The 16,945-nt window shown below is 43.6% G+C and overlaps 1 protein-coding gene across 1 annotated transcript in view; it reads right to left on the reverse strand.

Annotated features, from left to right (window-relative positions):
• Positions 1-13,696: 13,696 nt before the first annotated feature.
• LOC138493214 (phospholipid scramblase 1-like) overlaps positions 13,697-16,945 on the reverse strand; it is a 562,563-nt gene continuing 559,314 nt past the window's right edge. Inside the window, exon 8 of the mRNA XM_069620366.1 lies at positions 13,697-13,850. Coding sequence (XP_069476467.1) covers positions 13,791-13,850 — 60 coding nt within the window. The 3' untranslated portion in view covers positions 13,697-13,790. The remainder of the gene's footprint in view (positions 13,851-16,945) is intronic.

The raw sequence follows: 16,945 nt of genomic DNA on the forward strand, positions 1-16,945 counted from the left end.
CCCCGGGCTCTCACTCAAGTACAGCAGGAGAGGCGGGTCGCTTTTGAATGTGCATTGACATGGGAAACATTTCCCGACCACTTCCTCCACCATACCATCCATGAATGGAAACCATATGATATGATATGAAGGGTTATTTATAATGCGCTTAATAGCCAGAGGTTTCTAAGCGCGGACCCAGGGATCGAACCTGTGTTGCTCTGTGTCGCCTTGCTTCCAAGGCGAGCATGTTGCCGCTGAGCTATCCTCCCGAGACAAGACCATACAGTCTGTCAGAGTATTTTCTTGGTGGCATCTACTCCCATATGTCCTTCATTTGCTGTCAGCACCATGCCTCTCCTAAGGGTTGCTGGTATGACTAAGCAGCAGTCCCTTTGCAGTATCCCTTGCTTGGACACTGCCAGTTCCGTACTGATCTTAGCTAGGCGTTCCATCTCTCTCCTGTCTGCGCTCTTGTGCTGTTGCAGCTGCCGCTTCCATCTATTGATGCTGGTCAACTCCATGGCCATGATGATGGAAGGGTCTTCCCGCAATGCCTCAGCAAGCTCCTCCATCAATAACGCTGGTGGTAAGGTGTGCTAAGAGATGCAGTACAGGTATTCCACAACACCCTCCCTCAGTATTTGCTGTTGTTGACCAGGGTAACGTGAAATGTAATCAGTTGGGTGTGAACGATGTCGTAGACGGTTGTATTCCTGCAGTCGAATGCCCCACCTCTCAATCTGCTGTGCCATCTTTGTCCTCCAATTGCCAAAAAGTTATAAGAGTGCCTGGTGGTCCATGACAAACGTACATTTATTTCCTATTATAAAGTGGTGAAAGTACTCACATGGCCAGGTGGCATCCAGGCTCTACTTCTCAGCCTGAGAGCAGGTACCCTCGGTATGGGTCAACACCTGGCTAGCGTAGGCCACTATGTAGCTTGTTGGCACGCACCTCTGGCTGTTCACGCTGCCCATGGGCAACAGGGCAGGCTTCAACCACTATCTCTATGTGCCATGTCGGGTTGTAGTAGGCTAGGTGTGTTGTGTTTGCTAACTCTTCCTAGATATTATCAAATGCCCTCTGACACTCTTGCGACCACCGGAACAGCTCATCCTTCCACAGCAGTCTCCTCAGGGGCACCGCGGGGATGGCGTACTTCGGTAGATATCTGGCACAGTATCCCACCACACCCAGAAACAAACGCACCTCAGCCACCTGCATGGGCACAGGCAGTTCCCTGATAGTGTGTACTTTAGGGTTAGGTTGCATCCCGTGGCCAGAAAAAATGTGTTAATAGAATCGTAGTTTGCCCTTATTGATGTTGTGCTTGTCATAATTTAGCCTGAGGACTGCCCAGCTCAGAATTTCACATACAGCCATAAGGGCCTGATCGTGCACCTCTTGTGTCGTCCCATAGACCAGGATGTCATCTGAGTAGTTAAACACAGACATGACAGGAAATAGCAGCTGTCTGATGGCCTCTTCAAAGATTTCTGTGGCAGAGTAAATGCTGAAGTTGAGGCGTTTGTAGCATAACAACTCTGCGTGGGTGGAGAACCTAGTGATAGTCCTCGATTCAGGGTGCAGTTGCAGCTGATTCAGGTCTAACTTCGAGAACTTGGTGGCTCAGTTTAGCTCAATTTTCGGACCTGGGTGTCTCTCCCTCTGTATTGCCACGTTGGCCACCCTCATATTGATGCAAAGCCTAATTTTGTTTTCCTCTTTTGGCACTAGCACCAGGGGTGAGATCTACGGTGTCGGTCCCACTGCTTTTTCTAATATTTCGTTGTCAAATAATTGCTGTAGCTCTTGGGATGCTGCCTGCTGCAGTGAAACCCAACCCTCCTGGGGTGGTGTGGTACAGGCCATACCCTCTCATCGATGTGCAGCCAGACCACAGTTCTGAGCAGATTCCCTAGACTTCGGAACAGCTCTGGAAATTCCTGCCCGATTACAATGTTTCCCATTGTTGTCCCTGTCATGTGGAAGGTGTTCTGCATGGCGGCGGGGTCTTCACTGCATCGGATGACCTCCTTATCCTGGTAGTGGATGTCAATGAGGCCCAGCTCCTTTGCTGTGCGATAGCTGAGAAGACACTTCCCACTGACAGAGCTTCTGAGGATGTGTATGGTGGTGGTGTTATCCTTCCCTTTGTGTGAGAATGTCCGCTGGAATTGCCCAATGAATGGTAACAGTGTATTGGCTCCCCCACTGGAAAATGTGCACCTTCGATTGGGTTAGGTCGCTTCTGTCTCCCGTCTGCAGAAACTCTTGCTCTTCCATGAGTTGACGATGGCACCTATATGTATTAGGAAGCAGTGCTACATCTCTCCTATCCTAAACATCACTTTCAGGGATTCCACCCCCTCCAGTTCACTGTGCATGAGGTCGACCAATTTATCAATGCATTTCGGGTATATGTCCTGCTTATAATCCTCATAGTCATGATATGTGTCCACTGGGTATTCGTATTGATCAGGGTAGTATGCAGCCAGGGCCGTTTGTTCATCAAATTGGATCTCCCCATAGTCTGTGCCCTGGCCCTTACCATCCTTCTCAGCATTTGTGGTTAAGCCGGTGCTGGCCTCCATGGCGCCTGCCTGGTCCGTCTACCCGCAGGTCTCCAGTTTGTGGGCATCGGCTGTCTCACGTTCAGAAATGGACTCCCTTCTCTACAAATGGTGTGAAAATGGCCTTCCCTTTCGCACTTGGAACAATTTTGGCTGATTACTGGACGCATTCCCGAGTACGGGAACGTCTGAACACACGTTAATCATGTCCTCTGGGCGGGGTCCCAGCCACCGCTGTTGATATCCATCTCTTGGTGGACCTCTCATCGTGGAAGGGCCATGTGCGGGTACTATGATTGCATCCCTTGTCACTGAGAGGGCTGCTACTGTCTTGTCCTTTTCCCCTTTTTCCTTGGGCGTCTCCATGGAATTTGCCTGTATCTCCACCTGTTCATGAACTCTCGCTAGCTCGATGACCTCATAAAACCCCAATGCCTTCTTCAATAGCTGCTTCCGGAATGCCGATGATATGTATCCTTCATTCACATGTAGCCGAATAACTTCATTGTCTTAGAACTGTGAAAACTGGCACTGGCCCGCTGCTTTCTGAGTGGGCTGAGTTGATTGATGAATTCATCTATGGTTTCGTGGGGTGATTGTGAACACTGATTGAAAACCTGTCTCTCATAATGTCTATTGGGCTGTATCACTAATTTCTCGTTCAGTGCCACCACAAGGTCTTCATAGGAGGCTCTCTCCTCTATTGGGATTCTCTTAATTATACCTTTTATTTATTTCCCTGCCAGATTTGTGAAAATATCTTTGATGACTGGTGACTTTTCCTCTCCAGCCGCTCTTATGAAGTTGTCAAACTGTTCAAACCACTCAATCCATTGTGGACTCTTGCCCTGATGGGGCTGCAGTGCAAGCAGGCTTGGCTCCCTCAGGAAGGATACGTTTGCGCTTGTCTGTGGCACCGCCATTGGGTCAGCTCCTTGATCTTCCATGGCGACTCCTTAAACTGTTATTAGTCACTCAGTTGACAGACTGGAGTCCCTTGTGTTTCACGGTGTTGCCCTCCCACTCATCGGCTACCGCACATGGTTATGCAGCACGTGCAGCTTTAGAGGCCTGCATGGGCCAAATCAAATTCAGTTCTGGATGCTGCTGTGCAGCCACTCCTCGCAGTCTCTTTATAGTCTCAGGGGGTGGCCCAGCAGGCTAATGATCACACAGGAAAATGCAGAATCCATTTTTGATGGTGCAGTCCCTGATCCGTGATTTGTCTCAACATGGCAGCCACAGTTCATGCAAATAAATGATTATTGCTATTTTAACCTCTTCATTAATAGTCAACATTCGTCTGATCCTGATATCATATGTGGATGTAATTCATCTCACCTCATCTTATTTTCCCAATTTACATCAGATCTTTATATCATATATTATGATGATAGTTAATCTTATCCTTTATACGTTATTATAACAAATCCCACAAAACAAGAGTGGGTAACCCCTCTCTTCACAAATGCACATTTCTATTGTGTAGAACGAATCTTGATTATAGTTTCTGGACCACCAAAAATCAGCAATCACTATTACCAAGTCTCTCAAAAGAAATGTACAGAAATATTTTGACTTGTTGAATGTACAAAGATATGTTTCTATTTTTTATGTGTACATCAACACCACCTTTTTCAAACAAACATTACAATTCAATTTCACCATAAGAATAGACACATTTCATATCAACAAAGTGCATCAGGGTTAGTGCATGTGTGCTTATGCAGGAATGGAAAACATTGTTCATTGTTAAGCTATAAGAGAAAAACCTATTGCCAAACAACTTTTAGGAAATCCTATTTCTTGAGGTCAGTAACTTAACTAGGATTGCCTGTGTGGCATATCAATAGAAAGAACACCTTTGTCCCTGTGATAAGTTATTATAATTTTTCTTGTCATCTTGTCTCCTATTTATCATATATTATTATAGTTTATCTTGTCAACAAGCTTATGAATAGCAAAACACATTTTGGTGCTGGGAGTAATTGTGGCGCCTTCGTTGGGGCCCTGGAGTCTAGTGAGCAGTGTTTAGTTTACTTTTTGGTCTCATGATAAAAATTGGATGTCAGCCCGACATTCATTTTGATTCTGCCCCAGCAACGCATCTATTAGTCAAACAGTGCCTAATCATGGTGCATCCTCAGAAAGAAGGAGTCATTTTTAGTTTGGGCTACTAGGTGTCGGTTGAGACACCTATTAGCCAAAACTACTGCACTGGATTACAGATATGAAGGCATTACATATGCGGAGTGACACAGAGTCTGTAGGTGTTGTTTGGTTATGTGCCCACCCATTGCCTGCTCATGGCCATGCTAATCCTTATGGCCATTCCCACCCAATCCTTACCTCTGCCCACCCAAAACCCCTCCTCATGGGAACTCTTTGGGCTCGCTTTAATCAAGCCATACCATCAGACTTTGCATTCAAAGTGCCTGCCAGTGTTTGGTCAAAACAGTCTTCTGAGAGTTAATGACTTAATTGAAGCTGTAAACCCACTACTGGTGTAATACAAATGTCTTACCAGGCCTGCTTTCAGCCACTCGATTCATTAGCACTCTGCATGTCCCTCACTGAAGTCCTGTTTAAAACAAGCATTGGCAAAGCCAACATTTTTGGCTTGGTCATACGTTCTCAGCTTTTGCCAGGCACTGCTATTACATGACAGGTACTCGTACCATTATGCACCTGCTACCAACAATGGGTAGTTAATACCACTACAGCTGTGCCTGGCAAGTGCCTTTTCCATACGTACACAAAACTCCAAACTGTTGGCAATGCCAGTGCTTGTTCAAGCAGGAGCCCAGCTTCAATCCTAGCATTCCGTGCACAAATGGTTCCAAAAGGCTCTTTGAGGGCGGTCGTGCTGCAATGTGACCCCAGTCTGGGAGGTATGGAGCCTGCTGCATGGATGCTGGGAGCCAATGAATATCTAAGTATTTTGTGCAGGTTCTTGATACTTAGATATAGATGGGAGCCTAACTGTAGCAATATGTGAAGGCAGCGTTTTAAAAAATATGGTTGAAAGCAAAACATATATTCAATAGTAGGGGACAATGTGAATGTACTAGCGAGAAAGTGTGAGAGTGGGAGGGTAAGCGAAAAAGCATGGGTGTGAGAGGATGGAATAAAAAAAGCAAGGGCTGAGAGCTACGGTGAGAGTTGGAGAAGATGAAGAGGGAATATCTTCAAAGGAAGAAGAAATGCAACAAGCAAGAGAATGTGATGGTGCACAAATAGAGTGACAGTGCATAAACAGAAAGAGAGTGACCGTGCACAGAAAGACAGCGCAGAGAGAGAGACAGCATGCAGAGAGAGAGAGAGCGTGCAGCGAGATGGCGCGTAGAGAGGCACAGAGGGAGAGAGAGGCACAGGGAGAGAGAGCACACTTTCGTTCTGACCATTGGAGAAAGTTTGGGGTTTAGGGCCTTTTGCATTTGTTGCATTGAATCTTTTTTGTCTGTTGCGCTCATCATGTGTATATTGTGTTGTGCTCCATTTTGTTATTAACGAAGCGCGATAAGCTTTGAAATGAAACAGAGCCTTTACACGCTTCGTACAGATTTGCCTCCTCTCCAATGTGAAGGTGGGAGTGTTGACATTTGCAAACAGCCCAAAGTGGCTGCATCTACTGTGCTCATGCAACAACAAGTGTGCTCCACCCCGAATGCTCGCTCCAAAGCTAGGAAGCTGGTGACACGTCTCCCAACTCATACTAAAGATACTCCTGCACGTGATATATGTTTCTTTTATCCTGACCCTGTAGTGCAATTGCATGCTTCTAAAAGTGACAGTCACTTACCTCCATCCAATAGTGACACAGCATCTTGTCATTCTCATATTAATATGGATGCTAAAAGTAAATCTCCCTTTCTGATAGTACGGTCTTGAGGGGGGACTCTTTAGCTCCTATAGCCATAGCAAGTCAGGATAAAAACTCCCTAGTCTCCGATGACGTTGCCGTCATCGACTTAGAGTCCCCCTGGGTCTAACTTCACTGTACAGGAGACTATTGAGAACCTGTCTTTCTTGCCTAAGATTTTCTCCAATGCTGATTTTACAAAATCAAATGTAACTTCCTCCTTTCTAGCTCCCACCCCACGGAAATCCAATATTACGGAAAGCCGACAAAATATCCAAGGCATTCCAAAGGTGGTTGAACTAACATTGGAAGCTATGAATCTAACAATGAAGACTATCACTCAATTTTTTGATACATTGAATGTTAAATTAAATGCTGAAAGTTCACAATAACTTCTGTTATTGCGTGGCAAATGAAACAGGACAAATACATGGAACAAAAAGGTGCCCCTTTAGTTGAACAAACTCTGTGTAACAATGTGCTTACCACACTAATAGATAAAAGCACTTCGCCCATAAAATCTTTAGCATCTGGCGCCTGTGCGAATTTCCCCCTCCTATTGTTGGAAAAAGGCTCCTCTCCTATGAACTCTTTGGTTCCATGTCTGCCACTGAAAATGAATATAAATATTGCTGACAATGTTGCTTTAAAACCTTCATTACCTTATATTGGCAAAATTATCACTGAAGAATTACCTTGCAAAGGTAAACTTGATGAAGCACCACATAGAACGCCTAATAAAGCATCAGAACAAGAACCATATACCATTTTTTGCAAAAACCCACCCTTAAATAAGAAAACTACTGTTCCTATTGGGTAAAAACCAAAAATCATAAAAATGATTAAAGCCACTACGACAGCTGCGACGAAACAATTTATCAAAACACTGACTGTTCCTCCAAAGAATGCTCATCTAGCTTCTATGGCTGTAACTAAGAAATACCTCCAACTGAACCGAGCTCGTAAACGGAAACTTGCTACTGTAAATATCACTACCCTGACTATAATGCCCTATGCACCACTGGATAATTTAGTTGATGCAGTTCAAGGTCATGAAAACCTGCGATCAACCCTAGAATCCAAGAATGCAAAAGCTTCTTTACCTGTTGACACTGATCATGCTCTGTTGGATAACTTAGTTGATGCAGTTCAGAGTCATAAAAATCTGCGACCAACTCCAGAATCCAAGAATACTAAAGCTTCTATATTTGCTGTTAATGATCAAGCAGCTGTTGTGAGTGGAAAAAGGACAGAGCCCCATTAAGAGGGAAGCTCGAGACTATGGGAGGGAGCGGGAAGTGGGAGGAAAGGGAGGGGCAAGGAAAGAGGGAAGTCAGTGAGGAAAAGGGAAAATAAAGAGAAGGTCATGGACAACCCTGGTTCCTGTGTGGTATGTCCTAGGGTGTGTGTGTGGCCCAATTAGGGGTACAACAGCAGCACAAGATATAAGAAGACAGGAGATACGGAAAGAAGTCGATGCTTACATGTGCAGATTTCCCACTGCCCCTCTGCTACAAGCACCATCTCTTATTTCTAATGCATGTCCGCCTGCAGCGGATTTTGAGCCCTCAAATGAAGTTCTTTTGCCTGATGGGCGATCTGATGCAACTAGCAAATCATCTTTAAAACTGCAGCCTAGTATTAGTGGGTCGGAATCAGTGTCTCAATTTCCACAATCTAGACATGACGCTGAGATAGACTTATTGCTACAATCTCTCTTACCACCAAATCAAAACAAGGCATTAGCTGTAACAGCTTTCAATACCCAAAACATCAATCAAAACTTAAAACCAATTCCAAATGTGAAAGATCGTAACAGGAATTAATCTGCGTTAATCCTTGGCTGTCGACCCTTTCCCTATCCACAGTATGTCCTCAACAGACGTAGTGTCTTGGAACTATTTTACGACATCTCTCTGTTGGAAGACATAAGTACTGCGGACATAGAACAAGTTGAATTCTTTAATGACTCCACATTGAGCACGGCTTGTTTGTGGCTTAGCTCTCGAGTCGTTCGGAATCTTATTTGGGAAGCTAAAGATCAGCTCCTTGCTCTGGGTTTTTGATTCTGGTGGGACCTTTCAATGTTAGCAATGAACAACCAAAAGCAGGTTTGTGGATAGATGAGACCTGAAAGGAGCTCGCCAAGCTCTCCACAGTTAGAAATTCAGAACAATCTAGTTTGAAATGCATTTGAAATTGCGGTTCTAGAAGTTAACTAGAGCATACAGGTGGAAAAGATCGCTTCATAACTCTAGCATCTTGGAATACACGTGGTCACCATCATCTGATCAACAATGAAAATTGTAAATTAGATAGCTATGATCTGATTTTATTACAAGAGACTTAGCTTACTGCAGCGCCTATTTGGAATGACCATGCGCTTCATTTTACCCCTGCTCTTAAGGGAGAGAAGGGTCGCTCTATGTCTGGCCTTTTAACTGGTTCCAAATCTAGCTAAAAAATTGGCATAATCTTCACACATGCTCCGAATCCATACTCACAACTTACTATTGTATCGATCGATACCGACCTGCATGCACTAGTTAACCTATACTGGAACCCTGAGGGCATTGACAAACAGAGGTTCTTGTCGGATGTTTCCACCCTGTTGGATTACATTGTATTGGTGCCTGAAATTGTACACAATATTGTGGCTGGAGATCTTAACTTGCACTGCTTTAAACAAAAGAACAGCGATGAATTTTCAAGACACATACAATGGGACCAGCTGATGGCTTCTAGAGGATTTTGCATGCTTAACGGAAGTAGTCTCGATAACAGTGACTTGAAACACACATGGACACATGGTTGTAACAAAGCTACCATTGATTATATCTATGTAGATGACAAACTATTCTCTAAAACAAATTCCTTTCAAATCAAATCCGTGGTGGGCAATGACCATCGAATGCTTACCTTTAAGTGGATTGTTGCTTTGCGCCAACCAGCTCAAGCAACCTCCTTTACAATTGGAACGATGTTTGTCAACGGGTCATTGAATCGAATAAAATGGGAAGAGAAAACATTAACACAATTTGAGCAATCTTTACACTCTGCTTTCATTCATTCGCGAGCAACTAAACCATCTTGCGATATCCCATACTATCCCATCTAATGCAACGATTTGTTGTGGGAAGTAATAATCATGTATCTTACTCACGTCGAAATCATACCTTTGACATCGAGGCTAAAAACATGATAACTGCTTTTCATTTCCAAAAGCGAGAAGCCATGAAATTGCCAATAACCATAAGATCCAAAGCCTTAATTAAGGCTAAGTCAACCTACAGAAACTGGTGCCGTTGGCACCGAATCAAATTATTATAAAAAGATGGTGAGACTATGCTAATAGCAACACGTGATAAAAACACTGCCCATATTTGGAAAGCGTTGAATAGTGCTGTAGCTACTCCTCAGACAATGTCTCAAATTCATAGTGTTCCTGAGTCTGTGTGGATTCAACATTTCACAAAGATCTATGCCAGCCCAAGTACCATAGATAAAGTACATGAGACCCATTCTGATAGCCCTTTCTTTATTAATATAATAAAGACTGACATACTATACTTCATCAACACAATAAGTCAATCAAGAGCACCGGGCCTTGGCGGCCTTTCTAATAAAACTTACAAACAGCATCCTGAAATCTGGTCTACAATTTTACAACAAATATTTGACCAAATCAACATAACCCAAAATATACCACTTCATGGAATTTTCCATAATCGACCCCATTCATAAGAAAGGTTACCGTTGTCTGCCTGAGAGTTACAGACCTATTGCTTTATTGGACGCCCCTGGAAAAATGTATAGTTGTATTTTATTACAAGAACTAAACTCCTGGACCTTGAGAGAGTGTAAAAGAAACCCTTTTCTATCTGGTTTTGTCTCTGGGCTAGGCACCTCACTCAACATGATCATCCTAAACATGCTATAATCCAAATACTTTTGAGCGAAACCAATCCATCTATATGGCCTTTGTGGATTTCCGCATAGCCTTTGAATCGGTTGACCGAGAACGCTTATTTGGTAAACTTAAACAATATGGTTGTCCTTCGTCACTTCTAACCGTTATTAAAAAATTGCATACAAATACAACTATACAAGTCAGACTTTCGCTAGATGGCACTTTCTCTGCTAAAATCAAAACTCAGAGGGGACTAAAGCAAGGGTGCATACTTGCATCAACTCTATTCAACCTTTTTCTGTTGGACATGGGAATGTCCTTTGAAGATGTTATTACTGATTCTCCCAAACTAGGCCTTCAAAAGATTATCTGGCTTTTATATGCTGACGATCCCATCCTACTATCTCAAACTCCAAAGGGACTGCAAAATCTACTGAATAAACTGGACGAATATGTTGCTAATAACCCGACTATTAATGTTGAAAAAACTCAAATAATGGTTTGTAAAAAAAAAAAAGAATTCTAAAATGTCTAACTACCAATAGTCCCTACAAGGAAAAAAACTGATGGTGGTATCCCTTTATAAATATTTGGGATTACCCTTCTCAGGGTCCATGGTTGACCAGGTCTATGAATCCACTCTTGATGCTAAAACAAGATCATTGACTTCTCAAGCAAAAATCATACTGCACAGATATGGAAAATTTACTACGGTTCACATATGAACCTTCTTTCTTCAAAAAGTGGTCCCCATTCTATCATATGGTGCTGACACTGTACTACCTAGATCAAGACAATTTTGGGACCGCTATGAGGCAACATTTTGGAAGTCAGTTTTGTGTTTACCTACCTGTACTCCGACAAGTCTATTACGCTATGAATTGGGTTTTATCTCCATGTCTAGCCAAGTGCTTTGGAAAATGTGTAACCTGTATAGAAAATGTTTATTGGGAATGAATGCACCAAACATCTTAGGCTCGGTCGCAGCTTACATTCAAACATCGGAAGCTACATTTCCTAGAATATGGGTTAAATGTGTCCTGAATACTCTTACTGATGCAGGCATAACAATTGATTTACTGTTAACTAACCCTGTGAAGGCCAAACTCCAGCTCTATCGTTATGATTGGATTATGACCCAAAATCTTTGTGCACGATATGTAGATTTCAATCTCCAATTATTCCCACATAAGAACTTTAGAACAATGGAAAGTTATCTTATTAAATGTCCTTCAGCTTCCGTTATATCTGAAATGTTGAGACTCTGACTGAATTTATGCCCAACTAATCAAATTTTGGTGAGAAGAGGCCTAATACACAAAAGTCAAAACATCTGTCGATTCTGCAAAGATGTAAAACAGTTGGAGACCTTATCACATTTGGTAGTAGAATGTCCAGCACTTCTCCAACTCTGAGTACAGTACTTTCGCAACTTGATGCAATTCACATGTGCCCGCACCACAGATGAAACTTGGAATGCCTGGATTACTAGCACTAGAACAGTGATACATATTGCTTTAACTCAATTTATAAAAACCATCATACCAAGAGAACTATGTCTGAATACAAACTGAGTAATAACAGCAATTACTCACCTATCTTGAAATAAGCGTTGTTTCTAATATACCAAGAACAAAATAGTTCTTTCTTATAATCTGTGATTCCTATATATATCTCAAATCCATTTTATTTTATTATTGTTTGACTATGAACTGTTTCAAATAATGAACTATGTTGTAAATCTATGTTTTAACATTTTGGATTTTTGAAGATTGTATGCTTATTATTGTTTATGAACATTTGTATATTGTTAATTATGAATACTAGTTGATGTAAATAATGAATTTATATATGTTTAAAAGTACACATTTTGAAAGGTTGAATTTGTCAGCCAAACAAAATTAAAAAAAGAGGCAATACTTAAAAAGAGTAAAAATGTATTGGGGAATACACAAAAGTCATTTAATTTGATTGCACGTTATATTTTAAATTCTTTTCACAGCTGCTTCTGTTTTGGAACAATTCCCGATTGATCACAAACAGTTAACCACGCCCCAGAAATGCCTATTCTTACTTGAATTCCTGGTGGTGCAATATGTTCAGAATTGTTCAAATTGCTTCATTTTGCGATGGTATTGATCCTTTCTAAGAGCCGTTGTATAATCGATCAAAGCATATGCTCAAAGAGAGACATTGGGCCTAATTATAAATTGGGAGGTGCAATGAAAATGCAGTGGTATTACAGTTACCACTGCATTACCGCACCGTCCAACTACGAGTTTGAGGGTAATGTGAAGGAAAAATCTCCAGCAAAAAGCTGGAGGTAACTCCTCCACCTTACGGGCTGAAATCAGCCAAATTGGCGGTAATACCGCCAAAATCCCCCCTTCAAGTTCTGTGGAATCCAATTAATGGGGATTAGCACAGTCTACCACCTTTTGTAATCCAGCTGTAATTCCGCCAGGCCGAGTGGCAGTAACAGTAAAACCATTTGGTGGTATCTCCAAACTAGTAATGGGGCCCATTGTATAATCGTTCAGCTTGAACAAAGGCAGTAACATTTCAGAGAAATTATCCCCATTGTTCTCCTTTTAGATGTTGTTCGTATTTTCCTTCTCCTCTGTTCTGGTATGGTGCAAGTGCATTGTAAACTATAGCACCACAGCATTGACGATGGCATTGGGCATGTTCTTTCATTGCGTGCATATCGTGGTTTTTCTGACCCCTGTGATCAGCAACAATAGTGCACTGAGGTGAATGACCTGATTACCGAAATAGAGACCATTTTAGTAGATTTAAGATGGTAGATTTAAGATGACAAAATAAGTCTGTCTCATGGCAGTAGGGAGGTAGCCTCAGTAGGAATAAAAAAAGATTGCAGACAAAAGTAGCCTAAAATAGCCCAATGGTGTGTGAAATAGCCCAAAATAGCCCATTGGGCAAATCACTATGCGGCTGGAAAATGGAAAGCCCAGCAGACTTGGTTCTTACAAAGCTACTGAATGGAGCAAACCTTGTTAGGGAGCTCCTCATTGGGTAGTACGGCGGAGGAGTTTGGAAAAATAAATGTTAGTGAGTTGGCCATTTCATTCCATGGCATGGCATGGCTGGTTGCTATGTCAACCAGTGACTGTCAGTTCAGAGCGCCATGTCCCTCTCTTTGTCTCTTTTGTAACAATGGTTTTGGAAAATGTGTGGCCTGCACCACAAAAATTTGCCAAAACCAAAAAAAGGTTCCCAGGATATTTTGTCCACGTTTCTGCAATTCAACATTTGCAATGGTGTTAATATATCTGTACCACAGTTTAAAAAAAAAAAAGTAAGGTCTTTACATATCTATAAATATGATTCTTGAAACCACAATTATATTTCGACTTAGTTTACTTGAAAAAGGATTTGTAAACCTTTTAGATATATGTACAGTAAACATCTTTTTTATAACGCTCTGTTAGAACTTTCTGACTTAGACTCCGGAAACGCAAGGCACGTCAGGACATTCAAACGTCTCGAAATACATGAAATCCTAAAACAAAGAGAAAAAAATGCAATTAGCAATTACGCTATATCGTGATAAATGTGTGGGTTTCTGCTGCATTTATTTGTATTAAAGGCACTAGGTTATTATTCTCATCAGGATATCTTAAACTGAAAATCACTCTTGAGAAACAATATCACATGATTTGAATATGGAAATCACCTTCATTGAGGCGATATTAATCGTGTCAGTGGGCCGACTCTGCCAACAATGGCCCACCTCCCAAGTTAAGGGGCTGAGCGAAGTGGCCCATTGACCCGCTTAATAGAAGGAGCATTCACAAGAGTGGCTTGTTAATGGGAGTGGCAAAACAGATTCTAAGTGTCTTACAATCTTAGTTAAAAACGCCAAAGAGGCTTCACAGAGACTTTGGGTCAGATTTACAAAACGTTTTTTAATGGGATTGCGCAATTGCAAAGCGCATTTGTAGATCAGGCCCCCTATCTGCAGTACACTATGTCCGCATTTGCAAAATCTGACAATAGAGAGCAATGATGCCATGAGTAATGTGAGGGGTCAAAAATGCAAGACGGACAAGTAGGAACAAGTTACTTACCCATAACTGTTGTTCTCCAGCATGGGTCTGGCACGGATTCACATGATCATAAATATTCCCTGGCAGGCTGGGAATCCTCGGTAAAAGAAAAAACTGTTTCAGTTTCGTTTCTGATCTGTCTTTCTCCTATAAACCAATCACTGAGCTTTGGTTCATACTGCCCCCAGCCAATTACTGCCCTCTACCTAAGACCCTCCTCTGGCAGCCATCTTCAGATCTGGTAGCACGTAAAGTGGCAGTAGGACCAAGAGAAGAGCCGCAGAGGGCTAGGCGGGAGGGTTTGCATGTGAATCCATGCCAGACCCATGCTGGAGAACAACAGTTACAGGTAAGTTACTTGTTCCTTCTCCAGCATGGGGTCTGGCATGGATTCACTTGCTCATGGACAAAAAATACATAGCAGTAGATACATGCACAACCATGGGAGGTGGCAAGGCTCAACAGAAGCAATCGCTTACCTCCTCACCAGGCTCACCTTCAAGAGAACAGGTTGCGTAGCACTGCTTGGCCGACTCTGTACTCCTCCCTGGAATCCCTGTCGATGCAGTAGAATTTCGTGAAGGTGTGCGTCGACCTCCACATAGCAGTCCTGCAAATATCCAGCAGGCGCACACTAGACAGGAACGCCGTTGTAGCAGCAATCATTCTGGTAGAATGGGTTCTCGGACGGCCAGGCAACGGTTAGTTTGCCAACCGGTGACAGTGAGTGATACAACCGGAAAGCCACCTGGAAATGGAAGCCTTGGACAGGGCCTTCCCATGGGTCAGAGGACAAAAGTTCACAAAAAGCTGAGAGGTTGTCCGGAAACTCTTTGTGCGGGCCACATTAAATTTCAGCGCTCTAGCCACATCCTACGAGTGCAAAGTCCTTTCAGCTGGCGATGAAGGCGTTGGAAAAAACACAGGTAACTCCAAGGGCCCGTTGAGGTGAAATTTTGATAGAACCTTGGGCATGAAGGAGGGGTGCGTCCACAGCACCACCCTCGTCTCGCAGAAAGTCAAGTAAGGCTGCTTGCAGGACAGGACCTGGATCTTACCTACTCTTCTTGCAGAGGTGATGGCCACGAGGAAAGCTGTCTTCCATGACAGAAACTTGAGTGGAGCTGAATGCATAGGTTGGAATGGAGCTCCCATGAGCCTAGTCAGTACCACGTTGAGCTCCCACACTGGGGCAGGAGCCTTCACCGGCGGGAACGAATGGAACAGTCCATTGATGAATTCTTTGACTAGATAGTGCAAACACAGTGAAGACCATCTCAGAGACCTGGTATAGTCGGAGATGGCTGCCAGATGTACCATGATGGAAGCGTGCGCCAGCCCTGATTTAGCCAGTGACAGTGAATACAGAAGTACTCGAGGGGCCGTGACCCTAAGAGTGTTTATCTTCTGTGACCGGCACCAAGTCGCAAAGCACTTCCATTTTTGTCCATAGCATTTCAAAGTGGACGATGCCCTGGCCTTGGCGAGTACTGCCCTGCAGTCTCCCAGAAGATCGAAGCCACCGAGCTCTAACGCTGCCGGAGCCAGGCCTTTAGGTTCAGAGATCCCGGGTCATAGTGCAGAATTGCGCCTCCTTCCCTGGCGAGAAGATCTGCGACCACTGGCAGCTTGACTGGAGGGGATGCTGACCCGGAGAAGGTTTGGGTACCAGATCTACCTCGACCACACTGGTGCGACGAGGATCATCCTGCACTGGTACCGTCTGAGTTGACTGATGACTCAAAAAAGTAGAGGCAACTGAGGGAACGCAGAGAGAAACAGGCCTTCTTAAAGGAATGAGAATGCGTCTCTCATGCTCCCCGACTCGGGCAATCTGCTGGCGAACCTCTGGCACTTGATGTTCGTTACTGTCGCAAACAGATATATCCAGGGACTGCCCCATTTGAGGAAAAGGTTGTCCACTTCATCCTGCCGAAGCTCCCACTTGTGGCAAGAGCGTAGCTCCCTGCTGAGAGAGTCGACTACAGTGTTCTTTACTCCTGCCAGGTGAAACGGAATGAGGAACATCCCGTGGGCGACAGCCCAGTGCCACAAGTCCTGTGCCTCTTTGGAGAGCGCTGGGGATCTGGTGTCACCCTGCTTCCAGATGTAAAACATCATGGTGGTATTGTCTGTGAATACTCTCACCACTTTGCTCTTGAGGGACAACAGAAACGATCTGAGGGCCCAAAACACCGCCTGTAGTTCCAGTACATTGATGTGTAGCAACTTCCCTTCCAGCATCCACAGGTCTCTGGCATGAAGATGTTCATTGTGGTCCCACATCCTTCCAGGAAAGCGTGCGTCATGACAATCTCCTGGTACGGGGGCTCTGGAAATTCATGCCTCGCCACCTTATCGCTTGACGGAACTCCTTATCGAGCGCGATCTTGTCCTGGAAGCCTCCAGACACCTGAACCCAACAGGCGTCGAAGAATTCCTGTATAGGGCGCATCCACTACCTGCAGAGCCGAATCAGGTATATGCATGATGACATCATGCCGAGCAACGACTTGATGTTCCGTACCGTGGTGATCTTCAGTGCCAA

Source organism: Ambystoma mexicanum, chromosome 10 (assembly GCF_040938575.1).
Source record: "Ambystoma mexicanum isolate Mex_15411 chromosome 10, UKY_AmexF1_1, whole genome shotgun sequence".
Classification (NCBI taxonomy): domain Eukaryota; kingdom Metazoa; phylum Chordata; class Amphibia; order Caudata; family Ambystomatidae; genus Ambystoma; species Ambystoma mexicanum.